The sequence below is a fragment of the Mesoplodon bidens genome, assembly GCF_964165515.1.
Source record: "Mesoplodon bidens genome assembly, chromosome: 8".
Taxonomy (NCBI): domain Eukaryota; kingdom Metazoa; phylum Chordata; class Mammalia; order Artiodactyla; family Ziphiidae; genus Mesoplodon; species Mesoplodon bidens.
This window is the reverse complement of record NC_138165.1, coordinates 105,663,599-105,687,904: the sequence shown is the minus strand read 5'-3', so window position 1 is coordinate 105,687,904 and position 24,306 is coordinate 105,663,599. Positions and strand designations below refer to the sequence as shown.

At 50.0% G+C, this 24,306-nt stretch overlaps 1 protein-coding gene across 2 annotated transcripts in view; it reads right to left on the bottom strand.

The window, feature by feature from the left end:
• Positions 1-326: 326 nt before the first annotated feature.
• Positions 327-24,306, bottom strand: part of ARMC9 (armadillo repeat containing 9) — a 142,763-nt gene continuing 118,783 nt past the window's right edge. Inside the window, exons 21-25 of one of the 2 annotated variants that reach the window (XM_081241624.1) lie at positions 20,670-20,785; positions 15,750-15,886; positions 9,365-9,494; positions 2,817-2,989; positions 327-1,554 (exon numbers count right to left, since the gene is read on the bottom strand). In XM_081241624.1, the coding sequence (XP_081097750.1) occupies positions 1,532-1,554; positions 2,817-2,989; positions 9,365-9,494; positions 15,750-15,886; positions 20,670-20,785 (579 nt within the window). In that variant the 3' untranslated portion in view covers positions 327-1,531. Of the gene's footprint in view, positions 1,555-2,236; positions 2,990-9,364; positions 9,495-15,749; positions 15,887-20,669; positions 20,786-24,306 lie in introns of those variants that run through there. The other variant, XM_081241623.1, reaches the window with a different exon arrangement.

The following is a 24,306-nucleotide window of genomic DNA, read 5'->3' as shown; positions in this document are numbered from 1 at the left end:
CTCCCCCGCCAAGGCAGGGCACGGCTGTGCCAGTTGGTGGCATCTGAGGAATCTGAAGGGAGTGGACGGTGCTGGAGAGAATGGGAGAGATTTTTCCATGATGCTCCTGTGCTGTTCATCTGCAAACACTCTCTGCCTTTTCAACGTTTCGCCGCGGAGCGCTTCCATTTCAGGGACCCAGTCTCTGCTTCTGTTTGTCCGTATCAACAACACCGAGAGAAGTGTTTGTGTTTTCTCTTTATTCCTCCAGAGGCCAAGCCAGGAGTTCAGGGGGCCTGGAGGCTGACATTCCCAAGAAGGCAGGGCAGTGTTCCACACAGCCTTCTTCCCCAGGTACAGAGAGGGGCTCACGCATTTCCAGAGAATCAAGATGGGCCAGTGACACGACCACAGAGTTCTAATGTGCCCAGCCTGGCACCACTGCCAAGACCTCGCGAGATTAACCCAGGGTCCTGGCCCATGATGTGTTTACAGTCATCGCAGGGGTAACCTGGCCTCTTGCCCGCTCCAACATTCTCCTGTTCACCTCTCTGCCCGCTCTCCTGAGGAGTCAGAAGGCCGTTGAAAAACGCAGCGCTTATCCTTTATTTACGTCCAGTGGGGCCCCAGTGATGTCTCCACTAATGGGCATGGCCAGGGCAGACGGACTGCCTGGGGGGCAGCATGTGATTTTATTCACACACACACACACACACACACACACACGTACCATGTAAATACTGATAATTTTATTTCAATATTTCTGTTTTAGGAGAGGTCAGACCCTGCGACTAGCTTGAGTAACATGACTGGCTCTGCAGTGAAGTGAAGTTTCTTCCTCTGTCCTCAGACGTGGGCCCTGAGGGCACCCTCGGCAAGGAGCGAGTACAGGCCTCCACCAGCGGGGGACAGTCACACTGCCAGTGGCACTATTTGTGCTTATGGTTTTAATGGAGGGAGGGAAATGGCTTTAAACTGGTCAACGCTCTGGGTCCTTAAAACACACGTGCAGAAGCACAGGGCTGCTTTGGAATAGCCATACTCCCAGCCAGAGAGGGGAACACATCATATTCTTACCAGATTTTAAAAGAGGAAGAAAATACTAAGTCTGCTGCTCAGGCAGCGGGCTTGAGAACGAGTTTCTGTCATTCTCAGTCCCTTCTGTTTCCTCATACTTGGTCTGGGTGAGGGGGGCCAGTTTCCGCCGAGGCCAGGGTCCCGTCTCTGGCCGAGCTGTCTGGCTCCGGCTCCTCCGCAGAAGCTCCCGAGATGGACGAGATGGACGGGCTCATGGACTTGGCTCTGCTGCCCCCCAGCTGGGTGCCAGGGGGAGGGCGGGCAGGAAGGGCGGTGGCAGGACCCTGGGGCATGGGCTGCGGTGGGCCTGGTCCTGGATGCCTGGAGGGCTGTCCTCCTCAGCCCCTGAAGCCACCTGGCGGCTCATTGACAACTGTCTCTTCACATCTGTCACCTGCAGCTGCTGGCTGGCCGAGGGCAGGAAGTTGGCTGGTCACTGGGCAACGGGATGGTGACACCGGGGAAGAACCCATCCTCACTTCCTGGAAGACTGGATGCCTAGAGAAGAAAATCCAGGCAAGCTGCCAGCACCAGGCCGGTCTCAGCACAGAGCCCCCTCTGTCCCACACAAGCCCTCCTTTCAACAGGCTCTGCGCAAACAGAGCGCCGGGAACCCTCCCTCCCGGGTCACCTGCTCTGCGGCCAGGGCCTGAGTCGGGCGGCCACGCTCGTTCCTTACAGGAAGCAGGCTGCCCGGTGCGGGGACTCTGTGAGCTCCGCTGGCCGCGCGCCTGTGTCTGTTGAGGCCGAGGGACGCGTATCTGCTGCTACGCAGCCCGTCCGCGGCCCGGTGCTGCCACCGTGGTGACGAGAGCAGGGGCGCCCGGCCTGCTGCAGCCCGGAGGCCGGGCAGGGATGGGCGGCCTGCCTGCCCCTCTCCTGGCCGCGCCCCACCCCCCGGTACTCGCCGGCTTTTCCTCCGGACCTGTGTACGGAAGCACCGCGGTGGGGAGGCCGGGCTGGGGCCCTGCGTGTGTGTTTCCCAGCAGAGGGGCGCTGAAAGGAGGGGGAGGGCCCCGCGGGCTTCCCGGCCTCGGCCCATTTACACACTCCCAGCCCAACGGCTCCCCGGCTGGCCAACGCGCCCAGGGCCGCGGCAGGAACGGAAGGGGCCCCGTAGGCCTGAATACATCCTGAGAGTGGCTGATTTGGGGCCGCTTGACGTTCTTTTGTTCGGTTTCTCTTTTGTTTTCCCTTATTTTTAGTAAAGCCCTTTAGAAAGTTACGGGCTCAGCTGGGGAGTGGAGGGCCGTGGTCAACTAGCCGACGGGCAGGGGACGGAGAAGCGGTCTTTACCGCTAGCAAAAGGGCGAGAGGGGGGCCCCAGGGACAGAGGGGGGACCTTGGACCCCCCCTCCACCCACCCCCCCCAGTCCCTCGGGCGGCCCCTCCGCCCAGCCTGCGAGGAAGCACCCGCTTCTGTCTGATTTCGAGGCCGCCCTGAGCTGCTGCTGGCTGCTTCCCACCAGAAGGCCGGTTCGGATTTTGGGGTTGACCTGCAAGCCCCACGCAGGGGGGATCTTGTCTCCGAGTGGCATTGCCTGGAGGGTGTCATTCCGCCCGTTTGTGTATGAGCCGCTGAGACCAAGGGCAATTTCATAAACAGAAAGATGAGTGAAGAACCGGTCCCTGGGGCAGAGGAAGCGTCTGGCTAGGGCCCTGGTCCTGCGGGGAGGGGAAGCGGGCCTTGGTCCGGTGGGCACGGAAGGGGCACCAGTCAGATGCGGAAGGCCAGCGCCGTTCCCTGCAGGCTGACTTACTTTGCAGGCTCCTCGTGGCGCACGCCGTGGAGCCGGGGCGGCTGGCCTGCTGTGGGCCACACGAGGAGAAATGAGGGGCTGGAGCCGATGCCTTGGCCTTGGGTGGGTTCAGGTCCAGGATCTCTGGGCTGCAGGGGGCCCGGGGCTTGTAGGTGAAGCCGGGTGTGACCTCCCTGGAACAAAATGTGCAATCTGAAGTCACAGGAGAAAGGAAGGACTCCCCTTTCCAGGCACTAATAGATGCCAGGCGTGGCATTGCCCTGGGCATGGGGCGGGGGTGAGGGAGAGCAGGGCACCCAGAGGCATAAATCATTGCCCCATGGAGCTCACGTTTTAGGGCAGGAGGGAGACGATGAAAGAAGAATCAATGCTAAGGAGGAGACGAAGCAAGGAAGGGGAATAGGGAACTTGGGAGAGTATTAAATTGTGAGATCGAATGGCCAGGAAAGCTGTGGCTGGCAGAGTAATGGTCCCCAGTTAGGTCCATGTCCTACTCCCTGGAACCTTACATGACAAAAGGGAATTAAGGCTGCAGATGTGAGATTATCCTAGATTACTGGAGTGGGCCCAAGGTAATCACAAGGGTCCTTAAGAGTGGGAGAGAGGCAGAAGAGAGTCAGAGGAACAGGTATGGCCACGGAAAAAAAGGCACAGAGACGCAACGCTGCTGGCTTGAAGGATGGTGGAAGGGGCCACGAGCCAAGGAGGGCATGAGGCCTCTAGAAGCCAGAAAAGACATTCTTCCCTAGACCTCCGGAATGTAACCTGTCCAGTGGATACCTTGATTCCAGCCCACTGAGACCCGTGTAGGACTTCTAACCTAGGGAACTGTAAAATAATAAATTTGTGTTTGTTCAGGTAACTAAATGTGTGCTAATTTATCATAGCAATTGGAAAGTGATTTTAGATGGGGTAGCCCGAAAAGGCCTCAGCGAGAAGGTAACTTTCAGCCCCCAAACAATCCTGTGAGGCAGGCATTACTACCCCATTTTTCAGATGTTAAAACTGAGGCTCTAAGTTCGTAAACTCTCCCAAGGTCACACACATAACAAGCAGTTAGTGAGGCCAAGATCTGAACCCAGTGGGATCTTATAGCCAGCCATCCTCCAGACACCCTCAGGACCCCATCCCAATGGACCAGCTCCACAGAGACAGGAGCCAGCTTTCCTCCAGCACCTGCAGCCACCGCAGCTGGGGTTGGTGATGTGATTTCCCGGCCTAGCCCTTTGCTCTCTGGCTGTCACTGAGCTATATACATGCTCAACTCTTCTTCCCACCTTGACTTCTGGGGCCTTTGCTATCGATGCGCCCATTTTCCGGACAATAACTCTGAAGACTGGAGTCCCGGGCTGTCATCCGGGGTTGTTGTCACCATTGAATGAGCTGATGTCAGCGCCAGCTCCGCTCCCGGCAGAGGCGGCAGGTGCTCCTAGTCCAGCTTCCCTTCAATAAGTGGGTGTCTCCGTCTGCGGGCTGCACACAGCAGGTGCACGGCAGGTACTGTGAGCTTGGCGAGTGAGGGGGTCCCCGCACTGCATCCCACTGCAGTGGGCAGTGGGGAGTGTGTGTGTGTGTGCGTGTGCATGTGCGTGTGTGTGTGGTGTGTGCTGGGGGTTGAAACTGAGGACTGTGGGAAGTGCAGGATCCAGTGGCCGGGAAGGAGGGTGGGGGGCCCAGAGGGTGCGCTCAGTCGAAGGGCCTGGGTTCTCAGCCCCACTGTGCTGCTCTCTAGCTGGTGACGAGAGTGAGCAAGTCTGCTGACACTTTGGGAGCCTCAGTTTCCTCACCTGTAAAATGTTTTCTATAGGACAGCTCTGAAGATAGGGTGGCTGTGCTCCGGGCCCAGTTGTGGTAAAGTGCCCCCTAAATGGGGGTTACGACTCTGGGGAGTGAGACTCGGGAGGAAACTGCATAATTTTTGGATTATTTCTATATGCCTCCTTTTTTTTTTTACATTGAGAATCTAATACTTTCATAATCAGAAAAATAAAACTTAAATATCTGAAAAGTCTCCAAATTCAAATTTAGAAAAAGACTGGCATACACTATTATATATAAAATAGATAACTAATAAGGACCTACTGTAGAGCACAGGGGACTCTACTCAATACTCTGTAATGGCCTATATGGGAAAAGAATCTAAAAAGGAGTGGATGTATGTATACGTATAACTGATTCACTTTGCTGTACAGCAGGAACTAATACAACATTGTAAATCAACTATATTCCAATAAAGCAAAAAAAAAGAGGCTGGCATAAAAACCGCCCATACTTTAGACAAGAAATCTTTCATACCAGGTTGAAAAGGATAGAGGAGATTTAGCCCTATTACTTTTTTTTTAAACTTTACTTTTTTTCTTCAGAAAGCAAAATTTATTTTTATGTCACTCCTAATATTGTCCCTCCAGGTGAACTCCCTAAGAGCAGCAATTTGGTCTAGTTGACCTTTGAGCCTCAGTGTCCAGCACAGTTTCTGAGCACCATGTGCATTACCAGTGAATGAAAGAAAAGCAAAGTGTTAGGGCAAAGGCGTCATAAATTCCGGTATATAGATCAGATGAAAGAGCACACAATCATTAAAAGTAATAAAGATGGGGGCTGCTCAGGCATATGAGAGAGAATGGGATAAGGCTGAAAACAGAGCAATACAGAGTAGCATGTAAGTCTGACTGCAATTGTGTGAAAACAGGCATGCATTGCTGACACTTCTTCCACATACAAAGAAGCTTCTTATACGGGCTAGTGAGGTGGTTTTCCTTTAATATTATTTAGTTCAGATGATTTTTTCTCCATTTTGCTGTTCTAATTTTGATATATAGGTATATATTTTTTCTTTTTTTGGCCTTGTGGCTTGTGGGATCTCAGTTCCCTGACCAGGGATTGAACCCAGGCCACGGCAGTGAAAGCCCGGAATCCTAACCACCAGACCACCAGGGAACTCCCTAATTTTGATATTTTTTATCATTGTTATTGCAGTAAAATATACATAACATAAAAATCTTGACCATTTTTAAATGTAGCCCCATTACACTTTCAAAAGGAATAATTGAGAGACACTAGTGAAAACTACTCAGGTGAGCACTGGGGCTATTCCCGGCAATGGTAACGGCAGAGGGTCAGCCCTGGGTTACCTGGGGATGTCCCATCACACGGTCATGGAACAGGGTGGCCAGATTTGGAGGAGCTAGACGTGCAGGCCCAGGACGGCTGGCCTGCTTCACCCCGTGGGGCCTTAGAGCCAGTGAGCAGCAAAGTCAAGTTGCAGGGTCAGAGGAAGCCGAGGTGAGTTGGCAAGAAGGGAAGGGAGAAAAAAGTCTGGGCAGCAGGGCTGGGAATCTCTAACCTCCCAACCCAGGGCAACCAGGAAAGGGTCCCATCCTTTTTGGAGAGCAATTTGGCAATGTGTATGAATAACCTAACATGCAGGTTAATTTTATGGGTCAACATTGCTGGGCCATGGCACCCAGGTATTTGATTAAATATTGTTCTGGATATTTCTGTGCAAGTGTTCTTTGGATGAGATTAACATTTCAATAGGTGGACTTTTTTTTTTTTTTTTTGCCGTGCTGTGCGGCTTGTGGGATCTTAGTTTCCCGACCACGGATTGAACCCGGGCCCTTGGCAGTGAGAATGCGGAGTCCTAACCACTGGACCGCCAGGGAACTCCTCATAGGTGGCCTTTGGGTAAAGCAGACTGCCCTCCAGAATGTGGGTGGGTCTCATCTGATCACTTTTAGATTTTGGACTTGCCAGGCCTCTGCTACTATGGGAGCCGATTCCTTAAAAGAAATCTCTGTATAGACACACTTCCTGTTGGTTCTATTTCTCTGGAGGATCCTGACTAATACACCTTAAAAGGCAGCCTCCTCTCTGCCGTGGGACATGACCTTTGTTTGGCCAGGGCAGCATTGCTGCTGGGGAAAGAGCACCCTCAGACAGAGGCTCCCTCGGCTGGCTCCCCCCGTTGGCATTGGAGAAAGTGGCCTTTGGCAGACACCAGGGGGCCGCCCTTTGGCTTGGCAGGTGCCCCCCACCCCATGAGGTTCCCCAAACAACCTGGGGGGCTGCAGGAAGCGGCGGTGTGGACTGAGGGCGCTGGCCACTGTCACTGAACTCTGCAGGGATGATGGCATCAGGACCCCCTGGAGAGGACTCTGTAGGAGGCGGGGATGGCCGTCTGTCGGTAAGGGTCAGCTTGGCCTCTGAGTGGCCCCTAGCTCCCTAACGCCCCAGAATGTTGAGCTCAGCAGTCTGGGCAGCTAGGAGCCAGAGCCAGGAAAGGGTGACGGTCTGGCAGGAGATGGGACCGGATGAGGGCAGAGCAGAAAAAGCACATGGATGGCAGTCACCTATGATCTAGAAAAACGTGATCTGCTACAGGAACACATGGTGCTGGGTCCTAGTAGGAGGTAAACTTCAATATATTGGTAAATTGGTAGGTGGCCTGCAAGGTAGGCGATTACTTATTAAAGAAGGCTGGCCTGTTTATATTATCTCTCTTATCAATAGGAACATTGTGTTGGAACGGAGTAGCAAGAAAAGGCTTCTGGAGATATTTAATCTTTACTTGTGTTTGGAATGCTGCTGAGTCATACTCCGCAGATGGCCGGCAGCCGATGGGTCGGCAAGGCCACGTGACAAGTCTGGGCAGCAAGGCCCCTCACCTTCCCGGAGGTGACGGCTGGAAAGCAACGCTGCACGTTCCAAGGTGCGGGTCAGCCCCTCCAGGTCTGAACCGACAGATCCCCTGGGAGAGGGCCTTGGCTCTTCTTGGGGTAAACGCTTTTTTAAAAAAAATGCATTTTCATAGCCTGGTTAAAAGCTACTCAAAGCTAAGCGGATAGAAAAAAGAAAAGGAGAACTTGGCTGTGGGGAGGTGTGGGATGGTGGAGTCCGAACATTTTTACTCCTGGCTTTTTCTGGAAGGCAATTGCATAGCAAGACCAGTTGCTGGAAGCCACGGGGCTGCAATCATCTTTACACCACCTCAAAGTTGGGGCTAAGCAACTGAGGGCTATCATTCCGTCTACAAATGACCCACGCCCAGAGCTCCAGGGCCTTCCTTCTGCCGCAAGCGAGGGCCCACCCAGCGGACTCATCTTCTGGGGCCAGGGGCTGCCCTCCCCGCTACAGACAGAGAGAGAGAGAGAGAGAGAGAGAGAGAGAGAGGAGAGAGAGAGAGAGAGAGAGAGAGAGAGGAGTTGTCAAGCCAGACAGAGAGCCACTCTCTCTCCCTTTCTCCTGAGGATCCATCCATCGCCTATTTTGAGCACCTGCCCTGGGCCAGGTGTCGGAACACAGGGACAAACACCCTGCTCGTGGCCCCTGTCTTTGAGGAGAGCGGGAGACAGTCACGGAGCACGAGACCACACAGTGAGCCTCGGGCTCACCATCTCTTACGCCCTCGGCCCGGTAGAGACATCCAGGACTGCCCCCCTCCCCAGTGCAGGTCCCAAAGTCCTTCCGGCTCATCCCCACACAGCAGGAAAGAAAGGTGCAGGGTCGCTGCCTGCCCCAGTGGGTGCCGCTCTGCTGGGTCCGCCAGTGGGTGCTGGCTCTGCTAGGGCTTCTGCAGGTCATCTCTGACTCCCCGGCCACTTCTGCAGGCAGTGGGTGGCTTCAGGCCGCGGGGGCCTGGAATGCGGGCCCTCCCACTGCCTCACCCAGCTCCCCGAGGCCCTGCTGCTGTCGGGCCAGTCAGCCGTGACCACAGCTGAGGTTAGGGTGACCCTGCGGACACTGTAAGGGAAGTCCTTCCCTGTTCTACAGGAAGGTGGGGCGCGGGAGGCCTGGCCAGTCACCGTGGCAGGATCCCTTTACTTCCGAGACTGCGAGGCGTAGTCATGTTCACCATGACTCTAGCCCAGGGTTTTAGTGCAGGAGCTTGGCTTGTCTATGGTGACATGCTCAGCCGGCAGGGCGCCCTGTGACCAGGAGGAAGTGGTGGGCGGCGGTCGGGAGACAGGCTGGGTCTGCATCCAGAGCCGGGCCCCTCCCCCTGAGCAGGCTTCCTCCGACCTGAAAAAGGGGACTGTGAGAGATTAAGAAAAACAGTCCTTTCTAGATTCTAAAGAATCCCTGGTAACCCATCAAGTGCCAGTTTGTGCTCGTTTGGTACAGAGGGAGAGAAAATAACTTTTATTTTCTCCTTGGAGGCCCAGTTTCGGTTTCAGGAAGCTGACATCGGAGCCAAACCATTTGACTGGTCTCGTTCTTCATCTTTCTCCCCTCCAAAGCCAGCTGCTAAGATAGGACACGGACCTCAAATTAATTCTAATCACAAACCCTCCCAAACATGTTTACCTATCAGTTCTTAAAACTAGTCTCTTGGGCATGTTTGTAAGTTTTTCTCTCCTTCCAGTCTGACAACTGATAATTCTCCGGCGGCAGGTCCCTCCCCCTTGGGCTCTGAGGTTATCAAGCATGGTGACCACGCTCCCCTGAGGATCTCAGAACTGCGCTTCAGGACCCAGCGAAACGCTCCTTTGCTTCCATCGTCAGAGGCTGGGCCTCAGAGGAGCCTTCCCAGGATACCTCGCCATCCCTACCTGGTGGTCTTGCCACTGTCCAGGGCATAGGGCACCTCCCTAGGCTGGCTCGGGCCTCCCGCTGGGGGCAGGTGAGGCTCTCCCTGACGTCCTGCTGGCAACCACTCTCCCGACTTGGCGTCGATAGCGGCTGTGGAGGAGGAGAGAGAGCTCAGTTGATTCTGCTCTGGAAGCTCTTTGAGGATGCTCTTTACTGGGCTGGGCCCTGAAGTCGAGAAAAGCACACACCCCGGGCCAGTCCCTCACGGCTCCCCGGCGCCTATGGATGGGGACTTGTTTACTTGTGCAGCTTGAGGCCTTTCCAGATGGCCACTTGATGTACTTATAACCTGAGGGTGCAACAGGCATGCTCTGGCTGGGACACACGAAGCGGAGAAGGACAGACCAGTGGCCCTGTCGCCTCCCACACTCCCACTGCCTCTCAGGGAAAAGCCAACAAAAGCCAGAATTGTCTCCTGGGCCCCTGCTTGGCTCTGATGCACAGCGGCCCAGAGGCACACTGAAAAACTCTTCGTGTTTATTTGAAATTCAAGTTCACCTGGGTGTCCTGTATTTTTATTTTATTTGCCAAATCTGGCAACCCCCGAGGTGGGGCTCTCTTCGCCCTGTGCTGCCCCAGGATCCTTCAGGCCTGAATCCCTGTCTTCCCCCAGGGGCAGAAGCCTCCATAATACCACCTAGCAAGGACAAGGCCACCTAGGTCACCCCAAGATCACAGGGAGTGATAGGAGAAGTCCCAGATGACACTGCCGCGGATGCCTCCCAAGGGTCTGTATTTCAAATGACGGGGACCCCTCTTTCTCCAGCCCTGCTTCTCCTCTTCTTGTTCTATAGCCAAGGGGGTCCGTGTCACCATCAGAGCAACACTGTGACAGAGTCTGGATTCACTGCTTCCTTAATCCACGCTCCTTTCAGCTGTTTCATTAAAAAAAAAAAAAAAAGTCTCTCTAGCACCTTTGCAATGTGGCCTCTGCTTTATCTTAAATATAAAGAATCTTCCCTACCTAAACAGACATGTCTCCAAAGAAGACGTACAGATGGCCAACAGGCACATGAAAAGATGCTAAACATCGCTAATTATTAGACAAATGCAAATTAAAACTACAATGATATACCACTTCAAACCGGTCAGAATGGCCATCATTAAAAAGTCTCTAACAAATGCTGGAGAGGGTGTGGAGAAAAGGCAACCCTCCTACACTGTTGGTGGGAATGTAAGTTGGTGCAGCCACTATGGAAAACGAATGGAGTTTCCTCAAAAAAACTAAAAATAGAGTTGCCATATGATCTAGCAATTCCACTCCTGGGCATATATCCAGACAAAACTATAATTCAAAAAGAAACACGTACCCCTATGTTCATAGCAGCATTATTTACAATAGCCAAGACACGGAAACAACCTAAATGTCCACTGACAGATGAATGGATAAAGAAGATGTGGTACATATATACCATGGAATACAACTCAGCCTTAAAAAAGAATGAGAGGGCTTCCCTGGTGGCGCAGTGGTTGAGAGTCCGCCTGCCAATGCAGGGGACACGGGTTCGTGCCCCAGTCTGGGAAGATCCCACATGCCACGGAGCGGCTGGGCCCGTGAGCCATGGCCGCTGAGCCTGCGTGTCCAGAGCCTGTGCTCTGCAGCGGGAGAGGCCACAACAGTGAGAGGCCCACGTACCGCAAAAAAAAAAAAAAAAAAAAAAGAATGAGATAATGCCATTTGCAGCAGCATGGATGGACCTAGAGGTGATCATACTAGGTGAAGTAAGTCAGAAAGAGAAAGACAAATACCATACTTATATGGTACAAAAACACATACTTATATGTGGAATCTAAGATATGACACAAATGAACTTATCTAAGAAACAGAAACAGACTCCCAGACATAGAGAACAGATTTGTGGTTGCCAAGGGGGAAGGGAGTGGGGGAGGGATGGATTGGGAGTTTGGGGTTAGCAGGTGCAAACTAGTATATATAGAATGGGTAAACAAGGTGCTATTGTATAGCACAGGGAACGATATTCAATATTCTGTGATAAACCATAATGGAAAAGAATATAAAAAAGAATGTACATATATGTGTAACTAAATCACTTTGCTGTAGAGCAGAAATTAATACAACATTGTAAATCAACTATACTTCAATTAAAAAAAAATCTTCCCTGCAGGTTTCCTCAAATCCATAGCAAGGGGGCACAGCTTTGACTTCCAGATAACTCTCTTTTGACCCAAACAAGGACTCTGTTTCTGGTATGGAACCCAATGGGTGGCTTTATTTACAGTCCACATTGGACAGTCTCCACCCAGAACTGGGACTAGAACTAGAATTTCAGCCTTCTCTGATCTGCTCTTCAACGGACAACTGGTCTGCTTGTCTGTGCTCTCTGCTCAATGGGCTTACAGTAAGTCCCCTACATACGAACCTTCAAGTTGTGAACGTTCAAAGATGTGAACGTGCATTTGCATGTCCAATCACGTAAGTTAGTTCACGTCTCTGGCGTACATTGCCATGTGTGTGCATCCTCTACAAATGGTTGCAGCAGCCATTCAGAATGCAATCCAGTGCTACTGGGTCATCTATGACTAGAAGAAAGAGCTACTACCCAGATGTCACTGGATCGTTTTTTCAAGAGAGTAGACAGAAGTGAATCCAGCAAGGAACCAGAACCTGTGCCATCAACGTCAGGTGTGAATGAAATTGCAGCTTGCCCTCCGTCTCCTATTGCTGACGACCCTTCAGCTCTACCGTCTCCCACCTCCTCTCCCTCCTCCAGTCAGTAACTCTTCTTGCCTGTTCACTCGATGCCAGCCCCTGGATGCCAGCTGTTGTACTGTACTGCTGTACTTTTCAAGATACCATACTGTAAGATTAAAGATGTTTTCTTTATTTTGTGTTTGTTTTTTATGTATTATTTGTGCAAAACGTATTATAAACCTATTACAGTACAGTACTGTATAGCTGATTATATGAGTTATATTAGTTATTAGTATCCTATTAGTTAGCTGGGTACCTAGGCTAGCTTCGTTGGATTTATGAACAAATTGGACTTAAGAACGTCATCTCAGAACAGAACTCGTTCCTATGTAGGAGACTTAACTGTTTAATAAAGCCCAGGGGACCAGCTTTGGGTGTATGAAACAATAGTTGAGTGGAAGCACACGAGTGCTGAGCTACACACAGAAAATCCCATGAGAGTTAATGGTGTTACAAGATGGTGCCCGGGGGTAGGCAGCCCTCCAGGATCAGGAGCTTTCCCCGGCCGCTGGTGGGGGGAGACAGCTGGCAAAGCCCTCTGGCAGGAGGGAGGAGGCGCCAAGCTGGGCTCTCCGAAGACCCTCTGAGGTCTTCTCGGTTCAGTCACCAAGCAGTAGCCACCCCTCCGTCCTTGCCTATTCGCTCTGCTTAGGCCACACCGCAGACTTTCAGAGCACCCCCTGCGGCACCCCCCCCCCCCCCCGCACCCGCAAGAAAACCAGCTCCACTGAAAGAGCTGGGATCTGGGAGGAGAGCAGCGCATGAGGCCTCCTGGGACAACCACTGCTTTCCTACCTGTTAATCCATTTCAGACAGGGCTGGCATTGTCCCTCCACGGTCCACTGACAAGGCATGGGATTTTGATACCCCAGTTTTGGTTGACGGGGAAATGAGAATAACTTGCCTCAGGCCAATATCATGCAACACTCTAAGTCACATTCTTGGCTTATTTTTCTTGGGAACTATTTCCTTTTGGCTCCGTGGGGCTGAGTCCTTTGCTTAAAAATAATGTCCTTTCTGGGCCCGCATTCAACTGATCAAGCCGTTTGAGGGTCCCGCAGTTTCCTCGTCCTGAGTCCTGCCTTCAGTGTTGACTGAATGCACAGGGGTGAAGGGGTGTCCTGAACAAACCTGACGTGTGGGCCGTGGTGCTGGGTTCCCACGGGTCTCGAGGTGTTAATTCCCAGCATGAGTGTAGCCAGTCTCAGTAGTAAGTCATGTGTGAGGGGACCTGTAGGGAGTGGCCAGGCGAGGCCAGACTGGGATGGCGGGGGACAAGGTGAGCAGGAGAAGAGACGGGCAAGAAAGGGCTGGAGGAGCAGGACTGCATGGACGGTAGGGTCAAGAGGAAGTCAGATCGGCTCTTGTCAGGGAAGGAGTGAAACCAGAAACGGTGAGGGTCAGGATGGCCCCACTGCCCACCGCTGTCCTTTCCTTCCCTCAACCGTGGCACTCAGTCCCAGATGCAGCCTCAGAACCAGTCTCAACGCAGCATTCCAAGCACCTTGGCTGAAGCCTGTTTGCACGCAACCTCACGTGGAGGCTGAGAAGAGGAAGAGATGGCGGTGGCGAGACAGGATGGGGAGCTGGCACTGGTCCACGGGTGAGGCGAGGGCCAGGGTGGCTGCAGCTGGGCAAAAGGAAGGAAGCACAGAATCTACACCGGAGACGGAATCCACGCTCATTAAATGACCCCGGGAAAGCCGATGACCCGGACGCTTGGCTTCTCCAAGGGGAGAACTTTTGTCAAGGAAAAGGATTGTAAAGGAGAACTACGGGTGCTGGCCTGAGGTGGAGACACGGCCTGGGGGTGGGTGGAGAGATTAATATGCCTGGTGTCTGCAGGGGGAGTGAGGGTGGACTAGGGGTCAGTGTAGCGGAGTCCACCGAGGCAGGAGGGCAGTAGATGGGCTCCCAGCCAGACCTGAGCGAACAGGAGCAGGTGGAGGATGGGACCCGAAAAATACGGCCTCGGTGTTCACAGCAGGCTCATGGGTGCACCTGACAGCGTGACTGGGCCCGTCTGGAGGGGCTGATGAGCAGTTGCTGCCTCCGCAGGGAGAGGCACTGGGAACGGCTGATGATCACAGGGATGGGTGCCCATTGTTTTCCTGCAAGGAACCAGACCCTGCCAGGGCCAAAGGCAATTGTGCTTGAAACGAACAAGAACGTCTACATCGCCAGCTGCCACTCAGCCACCTCTGTCCCTGACAACCTCAAGTGCCTCCACCCTACAGGTAATAATACCATGACAAATCGTTCCAAAAGACAGGACCACACTTATAATCGGTGCAAGACAGAGGGTCACCCTGGTGGTCATTTGGGTCAAACAAGGATGTTACTGCTGAATAAGTTTAGCCTAAATGCAACTTTTTGGAAGTCCAGGCCTATAGAACTTGAAATCATTTAAAACTCAGTGGCATTAGGTCAAACTGGCAAAAATTGTTAGACCACCTAAAACCTCCACCCCGGCAGCAGAGATCTCTGGATAAATTATTGAGCTAATCGTCTTTTAGAGAAGGCATATTAACGCCTGCAATGTCTGCAGCTCTAACAAAACACATGTAAAATAACAGATGATCAAAGGTGGCAAAACCTCTAAAACCACTTATAATCAAGAGATCTCCTCTCCTGGGGTAACCAAATAACCTGGCTTTCTTCTGGCGCTGCGACAGGTCCATTGCTCTGAATCGGGGATCAGGAGCAGTTGAATCCAACTGTGAGCAGATGATAAAAGCTCGCAGATGTTTCTCACACTGGAATCTGACCTGCTCCTCTGTTGTTTTTCTATTTGAATGGATATTACAGTCTTATCTGATCTGTTCATATCTTTTTAATTTCCTCTTGAAAATTAAAAAAAAAACTTTGTACATTTCGAATTCAAAGCACATATATTTTTTCTGGCATCTAAAAACTACATTTATCCCCCATCAGTCTCTGATGAACTCAACTGGATACTTCAAAATGTATTTGGATCCCACAGTAGTTTTTGCTCCTAGCCACACATTTCTGACTCAACTCAGCCTTTCTAACACGTGGCTGACCACCTCAGCACCAGAGTTTGGGGCACCAAAGTTTTGGTCAAAGATCTACATCGTTCTGAGATTCCTACTTAAAAATCTCACGTTAAACACAGCTTCCCCAGTCAGAAATCTTGCTCAGAAGCTTGCACATGTGAGCACTGGACACAGCGCTCTGAGAGAAGGGGGTCTAAAGGAAAAGCCCACGGTCAGGTCTGGCTGTGTGGTCGCAAGCCTGTGGGCCTCTACGACACGGGGCAGTGGCTGAGCTCAGGGGGCTTCTCAGGACCAGGTGGGAGGCCAAGGCCTTTCTGGGTCTGTAACTGCAGCTGCTTCATAAGAGTCCAGGCATCACCAGTCCCAGAGCTGCCCCCAGTCCCAGAGCTGCCCCCAGGCCCAGTGCTGCCCCCAGGCCCAGAGCTGCCCCCAGGCCCAGAGCTGCACTCAGGCCCAGAGCTGCCCCCAGTCCCAGTGCTGCCCCCAGGCCCAGTGCTGCCCCCAGTCCCAGTGCTGCCCCCAGGCCCAGTGCTGCCCCCAGTCCCAGTATTGCCCCCAGGCCCAGAGCTGCCCCCAGGCCCCAAGCTGCCCCCCACATGCTGCCAGTATGCTTACATGAAGAGGAAGTGCAAGGCTCAGGAGCACCAGGCATGACCCCCTTGCAGACTGGAAGGTGGGCATTTGGCAGAGATGGGAGGCAGCTGTTTCTGGCATGTGTGGCCATCTGGGGAGAGATGGGATGGTCTTCCAGCCTGGAGGAAAAAAAAGAAAACAGCAATAAATACAGATAGGAGGTATTTGACTGCTGACTACTGTGTAGCATCACAAAAAAATACAGGAAGTGGAAGTACCTGGAAGTCTTTTGTTAAACTGATATTAGCAGATATTGAATCTCTTTAAGAAATAGGAAGTGCCCTTACCTCACTCTTGTTAGCTCTTATAAATTTACAGTGAAACATGGCTATTATTTTTCTAACACAGAGTTAGACCTTTTGGCTTTGGGTGACACGGGAGCATGACATTTCAACCAAACAATTTAAAGTATCAATCTTCTGGGCTTTCTTCCAAGGATGAAGCAGAGTAGCCAAGGGATGAATTCCATCAGAAAAGACGTGACACATGTCAGCCGTGACAACAAGAGTTAGGCCGGAACAGGACTGGGGAAGAGCTTGCTCTCTGGAACACTATCAATGGTGTGTGCAGTGCCTACCGCTGGCACCTGGGTCGATGGAGACTCATTGGCCCAGCAGACATGCAGTGGGCGCCTGCAAGAGACAGGGGGCCTGGGCATGCACATCACAGAGAGGTAAGTAGGATGTGGGGTGGCATCTCCCGTCAGCCTTCACAGCAGATCCCCAGGAAGGTTCTGCAGTGTGCGCACAGCAGCACAGAACTCACTCCCCTTCAACGAGGAGATTCCAGCCACCTGCTCCAGCAAGGGTTTAGTGGGGACACAGCACGGCAGGCTTGTCCCCCCTCTGTCTAGGGTTGTACCCCATGAAACGGCTGTTCTTGAATGTCAGTTCCAGCAGCAAAGACAAGCAGACACCTAACTGCCATGCGGGGCAGAAAAACCTCTGTGTGTGTGTGTGTGTGGTGTGCATGTGTGTGTAAGAGAAAGGCAGACAGACAGACTCAGCCGGTCTTGAACTCTGAGCTTGGGTTTGTCAGGGGCCCGAAGACGGAACATTTCCCGGCAGAGGTAGCAAGCACCATGAACGGGCAGGGCAGGAAAAAGCATATATGTGCGCTGCTTTGTTACAGAGAGATTTAGTGCACTCAAAATGCACACAGTGTCCTGGGGAACGTGGGGCTTCGAGGGCTGAGGTTGGGGGGTGTCAATTAAGAAGGACCTGGTTGGCCAGGGTTTGATTAGATTTGGTCCCTAAGGGAAACAGGAGTCACAGCAGTGAGATTCCACAACGATGTAGTAGAAGGAGCACTGTGTCTGTGGTCGTGGAGCGTGCACCGTGGCAGGCAGCATGGCCTGGACGCTGCGCCCAGCCCGGGGAGGAAGAAATTGCTCAGGAAGGCAGAGAGGAGGGGCCGGAGCCAGGAGAGCAGGTGGGAGGGGAGGGCTGGGCACCCGGGGTGGGATCCTGTTCGCTTGTCTGGGGGTATTAATGCCGCTCCCTGAAGCAGGGGGCTCAGAAGACTGTGGTGTTCATCCGGAAAAGGCTGAACTGGGGGTGGTGTGAGGACACATCTAGCATGGGGGTGGGGGGCAAGTCTGGGCTGGAGGGAGAGACTTGGGTGTCAGCAGCATGTAAGGGAAACCAGAGAACCAGGAGGATGGGATGGGATCTTTAATAGGGACCTGCAGGGCACAGTATTTTAGGAGGAAGAGGGTTGAGAGTCGGGGGACCAGCTCACAGCGGCCGTGGGATGGAGGTGGGAGAACTCCCCGGGGGTGGTCAGTGGGGCAACTGCCAGAGTGTCCTCCGGGCTTGGAAACTGGGAGGTCACCTGGGGCGGTGGAAAAATTAATTTGCAGACGTCACCGCCAGACCACGTGGGCTGTGAAGGGAGAGGAGGGTGGGCAGGGAAGGAACCAGAGGGCGAGAGGGTGAGGGAGGCCTGGAGACATGGAGCCTGGTGAAAGGCCTCGGGAAAGAAAGCAGCGAGGGAGGTGGAAGATGGAGCAAAAGAGGTGCTAAATGAGGTTGCAACGTTAGGGCAGTGCCGGGGGAGAGGGGATCTAGGGGCCACAGAGGGTGAGGTCTGGCCGAGGGGAGATGGGAGGGATGCTGGGTCCTGCATTACACAGGGGCGACTGTATTCGTTATTTTCAACCTTTCTTTTCTTGATTTTAAAACCAGTGTTTATCATGAAAAATTAGGAAAATATATAGAAAATACAGAATATCCTGCTAGACACAACCCCTATTAACATTTGACATCTTTCACTCTTTTTAAAATGCAAATATATACTTTAAAAAACAACTTGGGATCACTGTATGTGGCCAGCAGGCTAGATCCACACTATTTTATAGTTGCTTTTTCACTTAGCAACGTCTTGGGAGGCTCTTTCTATGAATTAAATATTCTTCTGAAATGTTACTTTCCATACTATTTTATGTGGCTAATAATTTAACCCACTTCCTACTTTGGGCATTTAGATTATTTCTCATTATATAAGTAATGCTTCAATAAATACTCTTGTGTTTATGTGTGTGTGTGTGTGTGTATCTGTCAATATCTGATTACTTCTCAGTATAAATCCTTGGAGTGGGATTACTGACTCCGAAAGTACTAGTGTCTGGAATGTGTGTAATGCATATTGTCAGAGTGTCCCCGAGATCACTTGAGATTCTTGATTTATCTACACTTCCGGCATCACTGGGTTATCAGAGGGCGCTGGGTGTGCATGGAGCCTCATGTAACCTTTTTAAAGAAGTTGACCTGAGATGCTGAGTGTTAACTTTGTGCTGCCAGCCTGCGGGGAACCCCCACCACACTCTGTCATCACCTACTTACCGCGTAACCGCCGCTGTCTTTCTCCCCTACTAGGTGGCTTGCTCTGTGTGCTCCTGAGGGCAGGAAGCACATCGCTTATTTTTGCACCCCTAGCAACTGGCACACAGAAGTGTTATAAATGTTTGTTAAATTGGCCTGACGGACAGAGCTGGTGATGGGGCAATTGCTTCGTTAAGAGTGGGAAGGTCCATCATTTCAGGAAAATGAGGTTCCCTCATTCCTAGCAGGGACCACTTCCACAAGTCAGGGGACAGCCACATGTGCTCCCCAGGCATGGAAAAATGTCCTCTTTTTCTCTCCATGAGGTAGAACATTTCCCCTAAGAATTAACTGTGCCCATTGGTTATATCTTGTATTTATTAGATTCCCTTTGCCCATATTCCTGATTAAATATGCTTATCTTTTTGTTGCCTCTCTGTGAAGCCGGGGTTTTAATAACTTTAAAAAATAATTTTAAAATAATTTTTTAAAAAGATGATTCAGTGTCCTCTTTCCCATCTTAAGCAAGATGAATTTTATTAATTCCTCTTACTACTTCCATTCAAAAAGATATTACATTTATAAATTGGATTTACTAGTAGTTGACAGTTGGCTATGTTCTGGATCCAAAACATGAACACAAAACCCCTCAGATATAAATGACATTTTGGGGACGATTAGGGAATATTTATATGCTATATTATTAAATTAACATTAACTTTCTCAGGTGTGATAATGTGGTTAGGTAAAAGGATGTTCTTATTCTTAGGAGATGTGCACTGAAACTATGCTACCTTCTTTCAAACAGTTCAGCAAAAAAATATGTATTTGTGTAAATTATATATTATGCCCAGAGAGAGAGAGAGAGAGAGAGAGAGAGAGAGAGCACATATGTGTCAGAACGCTAACAGCTGGAAGCTCTTCACTGTAATAATTCTTCCAACTTTTCTGTAGGTTAAAAAATACTGGTTGTAGGTTTAAGAGAAAAAGGCATGATATTAGCTTATACATTAATAATTAAAAATAAAAACCTTGAAATATGAAGCACATGATAACTAGTTTTGAAATCAAATCAAACATCTCAGAGCACCATCCACAGCATGGGCCCTGAAATATTTACAGGTCAGGTCCTGGATGGGCAACCAAACTCCACCAGAGCAGGTGCTGGGGCTCCAGAGTCCTCAGCATCCATGCACAGAGATCTACAAGGGCAGGCATTTCTGTGTTTTGTTTGTTGCTGTATCCCCGGTGCCGAGTTGTTCATTACAGATTACTATAGAGCAAACCTGGAAATAAGCAAACCGCCCCGCTGTAGGGGATAACTAAGTAAAATACGTCATATTCATTTGAAATATCTTATGGCCACTATTTGTTGTATGAATAAATGTAGGTTTTTCGCCTGCTCTCTATAATCCCCTTATTTGCACCTGTTTCTCTCCAGTGTTCTCTCCGGACAGGAGAAGAGGCCACCCAGACCACGGAAGAGGCTTCGTCCTGACCAAGTTGGACTGCCTGGCCTGGGGCTCCCCCAGAGCCCCCAGGGGTCAGGTCCTCAGGTCCCCAGGGAGACCAGAGGCTCTGGATAACCAGACGAGTTTTGTTTATACAAACAGGGTAGGAGCAAGGCTATGAAGAAGGAATAAGGCTTGGCAGCCAAAAATTCATATCGGTGCTTTACAGAGTCATCTAGAAATAAGCTGACGGCATCTTAAACTGTGACACTCCATCCCAACAAAGGGCCTGGTGCTACGGTGAGAGGCTGCAGAGAAGAACAGGAGTCCTTCCTGGGTAGACCCGCCACTCCTTTTGGTCCTTTCCTTCAGAATCACATTGGCCAACACCAGCCTTCTCCTGGATAAAGGCTGTTAAGTGGCTTGGAGACCCTGAGAGACATGGGGGGAAGAGGGAGACTCAACCTCTTTCCTTTCAAAAAATCCCCAAAAGATAAATAATAAAGAGATAAATGCTTTTGATATGAAATTTTATTTTGAATTTTTAAAATACGTACATCTTACACTGCAGTTAATCAAAACAAAGCTTAAGAAAGTAAATCCCCGCCTCCTTTAGTACCCGGACTTACGCTGGGTACCCGGTCCTGTGGCCGCCGGGAGTGATGGGCCGGCGCAGGGGCTCGGGGCCGCCCCACTGCATGCCGGCCGCCCCCTTCCGCCTCGCCTTCCCCGTGTTGGTCATGATCTGGTGGAAGCAAAGAGGAAACAGGGCTGGAGAAATCATCTAGTTGAGAGCTGACCTAGACATGCTAACTCACTACATTTAATAATCTATAGTAATAAGAGGATTTGCAAATAAGTGAGGAAGGATCATGACATGGATCATTCAGCTAAACAGAAAATTTTGGGGAAAATCTGCTTAGGTTTTCATATTATACCATTTAGCGGTGTAAATTAAAAAAACAAAATCAAACCATGGAAAAAGGAGAAGAAAAGAATTGGATATAGTAACTTATCACATCCCTGGAGAGGACTGACTTTTGAAAGTAAGAAGGGAAAAAAGACAGACAGATTTGGTTTCATAAAAAATTAACATTTCCACATACACAGTAATTTAATGATAAACCAAATTAACAGGTAAACAATGAACTGGGAAGAAATATTTGCAGCATGTGTAACAGATGAAAGCTTAAGATTTTCATTAGATAAAGAGTTCTTGCAAATCAGTAAGTAAAACACTAAGTAGATGACTGGGCAAAGAATTCAAACAGCCAAGTCACAAAATAAAAAGTATCACCAGTAAAGAGAAGAAAAAATGATCAACTTTATAAGTAACTAGAAACTACAATTTTACAAAAAATGTATCATTCTCCAATTATTAAGTGAGTGACAGTTAAAGAAATGACCCCATCCACTTCTGACACTAGTTTAAAATGTCAGTGGCATGGAAATTTGAGACAGCTCATTTGGAAAGTAATTTGGCATTTTATATCAAGAGTCATTAAAATGTTCATATCCTTGGGTGTTAAACCCTAGAGAGAGAATCCAAAATATGGAAGATGTTAAATAAAGCTGTATGTAACAAAATCATTACACAGTAAACCTGGAACAATCTAACTGTCTAGTAATAGGGGAATAATTAAGTAAAATATGGCATATTCATTTGAAATATTACATGGCCATGTACAATGATAAAGACTAGGTTATGAAGAAAAATGTTCATTTAAAACATTGTTAAGTCAGGTTATAATATTGTACATAAATGATGCTTTCCATTATGCTAAAAGTACACAAAAAGACTGGAAGGAAATGAACACTAAAATGATTATAGTGGCTACATAGGACAGTGAACCAAGAAAAATTTTTTTCCTCTCTGTTTTCTGAGTTTTCTGTAATATGGTTATATTATGTTAATAATTAAGAAAAATTGTTTAAAAAAGAAATCACTGTAAAATTGGTGAAATCTGAATGAAGTCTGTGGACTGTACCAACATCAATCTCCTGGTTCAATACATGCTACAGCCACCACTGAGGACGCCAGGTAAAGGGTGCACGGGACCTCTCTGTACTACTTTTTCCACTTCCCATGAATCTGTAATTATTTCCAAATAAAAAGTTAAAGAAAAATTTTTAATTGGAATTACGTCTTTGATTTCCTGATTTTACTTAAGTTATTTGGGTTTATCTAGTATTTGAGGTAGGAAGAAGAAAAAAAAGGCCCAATTCCTCTGGGAGAGCATCGCTAGGCCTCACCTGTGCTGTGGGGGACAGCTACCAGCTGGAGGGGTTGGTCAGTGGGTGGGGGGAGAGGGAAGGGGGTGTGAAGGGGAGAAAGGCAGGAGAGAGGGGTGGGGGGGCCCCTACCCTCTTGGAGGAAATGGAACATAATTAAGCCTCCCAAATAAGAACTAATATGCAGTTTCATTTCTCTTAATATCTCTTGTGAAATTTGCAAAAGAAGGCTATTTTAACTGCCATCACTCACTCTTGCTGTCTGCTTCTCCTCCGACTTCTCTTCTGTCCCGCTGTCCCCGTCTAGTACCTAGGGTCAAATTCACATGTCCGCCCCCATCACCAGAGCAGGTTCCTTCAGGCCAATATTCAACAGTACCTTAGGACCACCCAGGGCTTCTCTTTCCCCCTCCATTATGCCAGTCAGACACCCGGGTCCTTCCACAGAGGGCTAGGATAGGAAGGCTCAGTCTCAGGCGCTGGAGAGGGAGACAGCGAGTGTGTGGGCTGCCAGCCCCCCACGCCCCCTGCCTCCTCCCTGTTTCACTGTCCCGCCCAACTCACCCCTCCCAGCTCCTTCCTAGAGGAGAGAGAACACGGCACATATCTGAGAGTGTTTCAGCCTTTGGAAAACCCCGTCAGCCACACCATCTCCCTAAAACTTCACAGGCCTAAGAAACAATCTAAGGTGGGTGGTATTTGTCCTCTCCAGTGGATGAGGAAACTGGGTCAGGCCTGTGGGCAGAACCATCCGGTGTGTCGTCAGAAGGCCTGAGGAAAGGTCTCTGGTGAGCAGGGTTGGTGTGAGGGCCCAGGACGACTGTGTTAGGCGCTCGGTGTCTCAGAGCAGCTCTTTCCAGAGGGCTTGTTTCCTGTTCACCTCACAAGCCACTGTGCAGGTGGGGAGCCGCAGAGGGGCCCACAAGGGCTCCAGGGCCCTCTCTGGGCACCTCAGTTTGCAAAGGAGCCTTTTTGGGCTGAAAAGGTCTTAAAGTGTAACTACCAACAACGTGCTATTTCCACAGAAATGCTTCAGGTGTTGTTGGGAGAGAAGAGAAAGGGTTCCTGACAACCACACTACTCATCAAAGGAACTCAGCTTCCATCTGTGTTACGGATGGAGATGCTGCTTGAAAAAAGGTTCTGCTACTAAAAAAATACAGCATGTTTAACCACAATTAGAAGAAAATGCAGCATGTGATTTAGCTGAACGTAATTTATTCTGTAGTAAAAGATGGTCAACATGTCAATTTAGGTTAAAAATTTCCCATTTACTAGTTTTTGAGTATTGGTGAATCACTTAAAGCAATTATGACATGCTATAGAGCAGTATGAATTTTTGTAAGAAAATACAGGCCCACAATATGTCCATCTATACACATGGAAAACAACCTGGAAGCTGAAGGAGACACTGCTAGCTGGCCACCTAATACTCATTCTCTCTTTCTTGACCAACAGCCCTCTGATTTTGTGGACCCAGAAATGCGTCTACTTAAAAACACCTTTCCAGACTCCCTTGCAGCTAGGGGCCATGTGGCCCAGTTCTGACCAGTAAGAAGTAAGTGGGGAGGAGGGTGGGAGGAAGACACAAGAGGGAGGAGATATGGTGATATACGTATATGTATAGCTGATTCACTTTGTTATAAAGCAGAAACTAACACACCATTGTAAAGCAATTATACTCCAAAAAAAAAAAAAAAAAAGAAGTAAGTGGGGGACGCCAGAAGTAGCTTTGGGAAAAGCACTGTAGAGAGGGTGGATTTGGCTGGACTGCACTCTTGACTTCCTCCTGACTTTATCATGATTTGTGCCAGGAGCTGCATCCATCGTCTGATGACCAAGAGGCAACAAGCATGTGAACGAAGGGTCAATGCACCAGGCAGAGCTCCCGTGGAGCTAACGAAACCAAAGCTTCACAGACCCAGAAAGAGCCCTGGCAATGTGCTCATATGGTTTTTGTAAAATTTGCAGAAAACTGCTGTTTCTTTCTACTCTCACTTCCCTTGCCATACTCCCCCTCATGGTGTTGGAATGG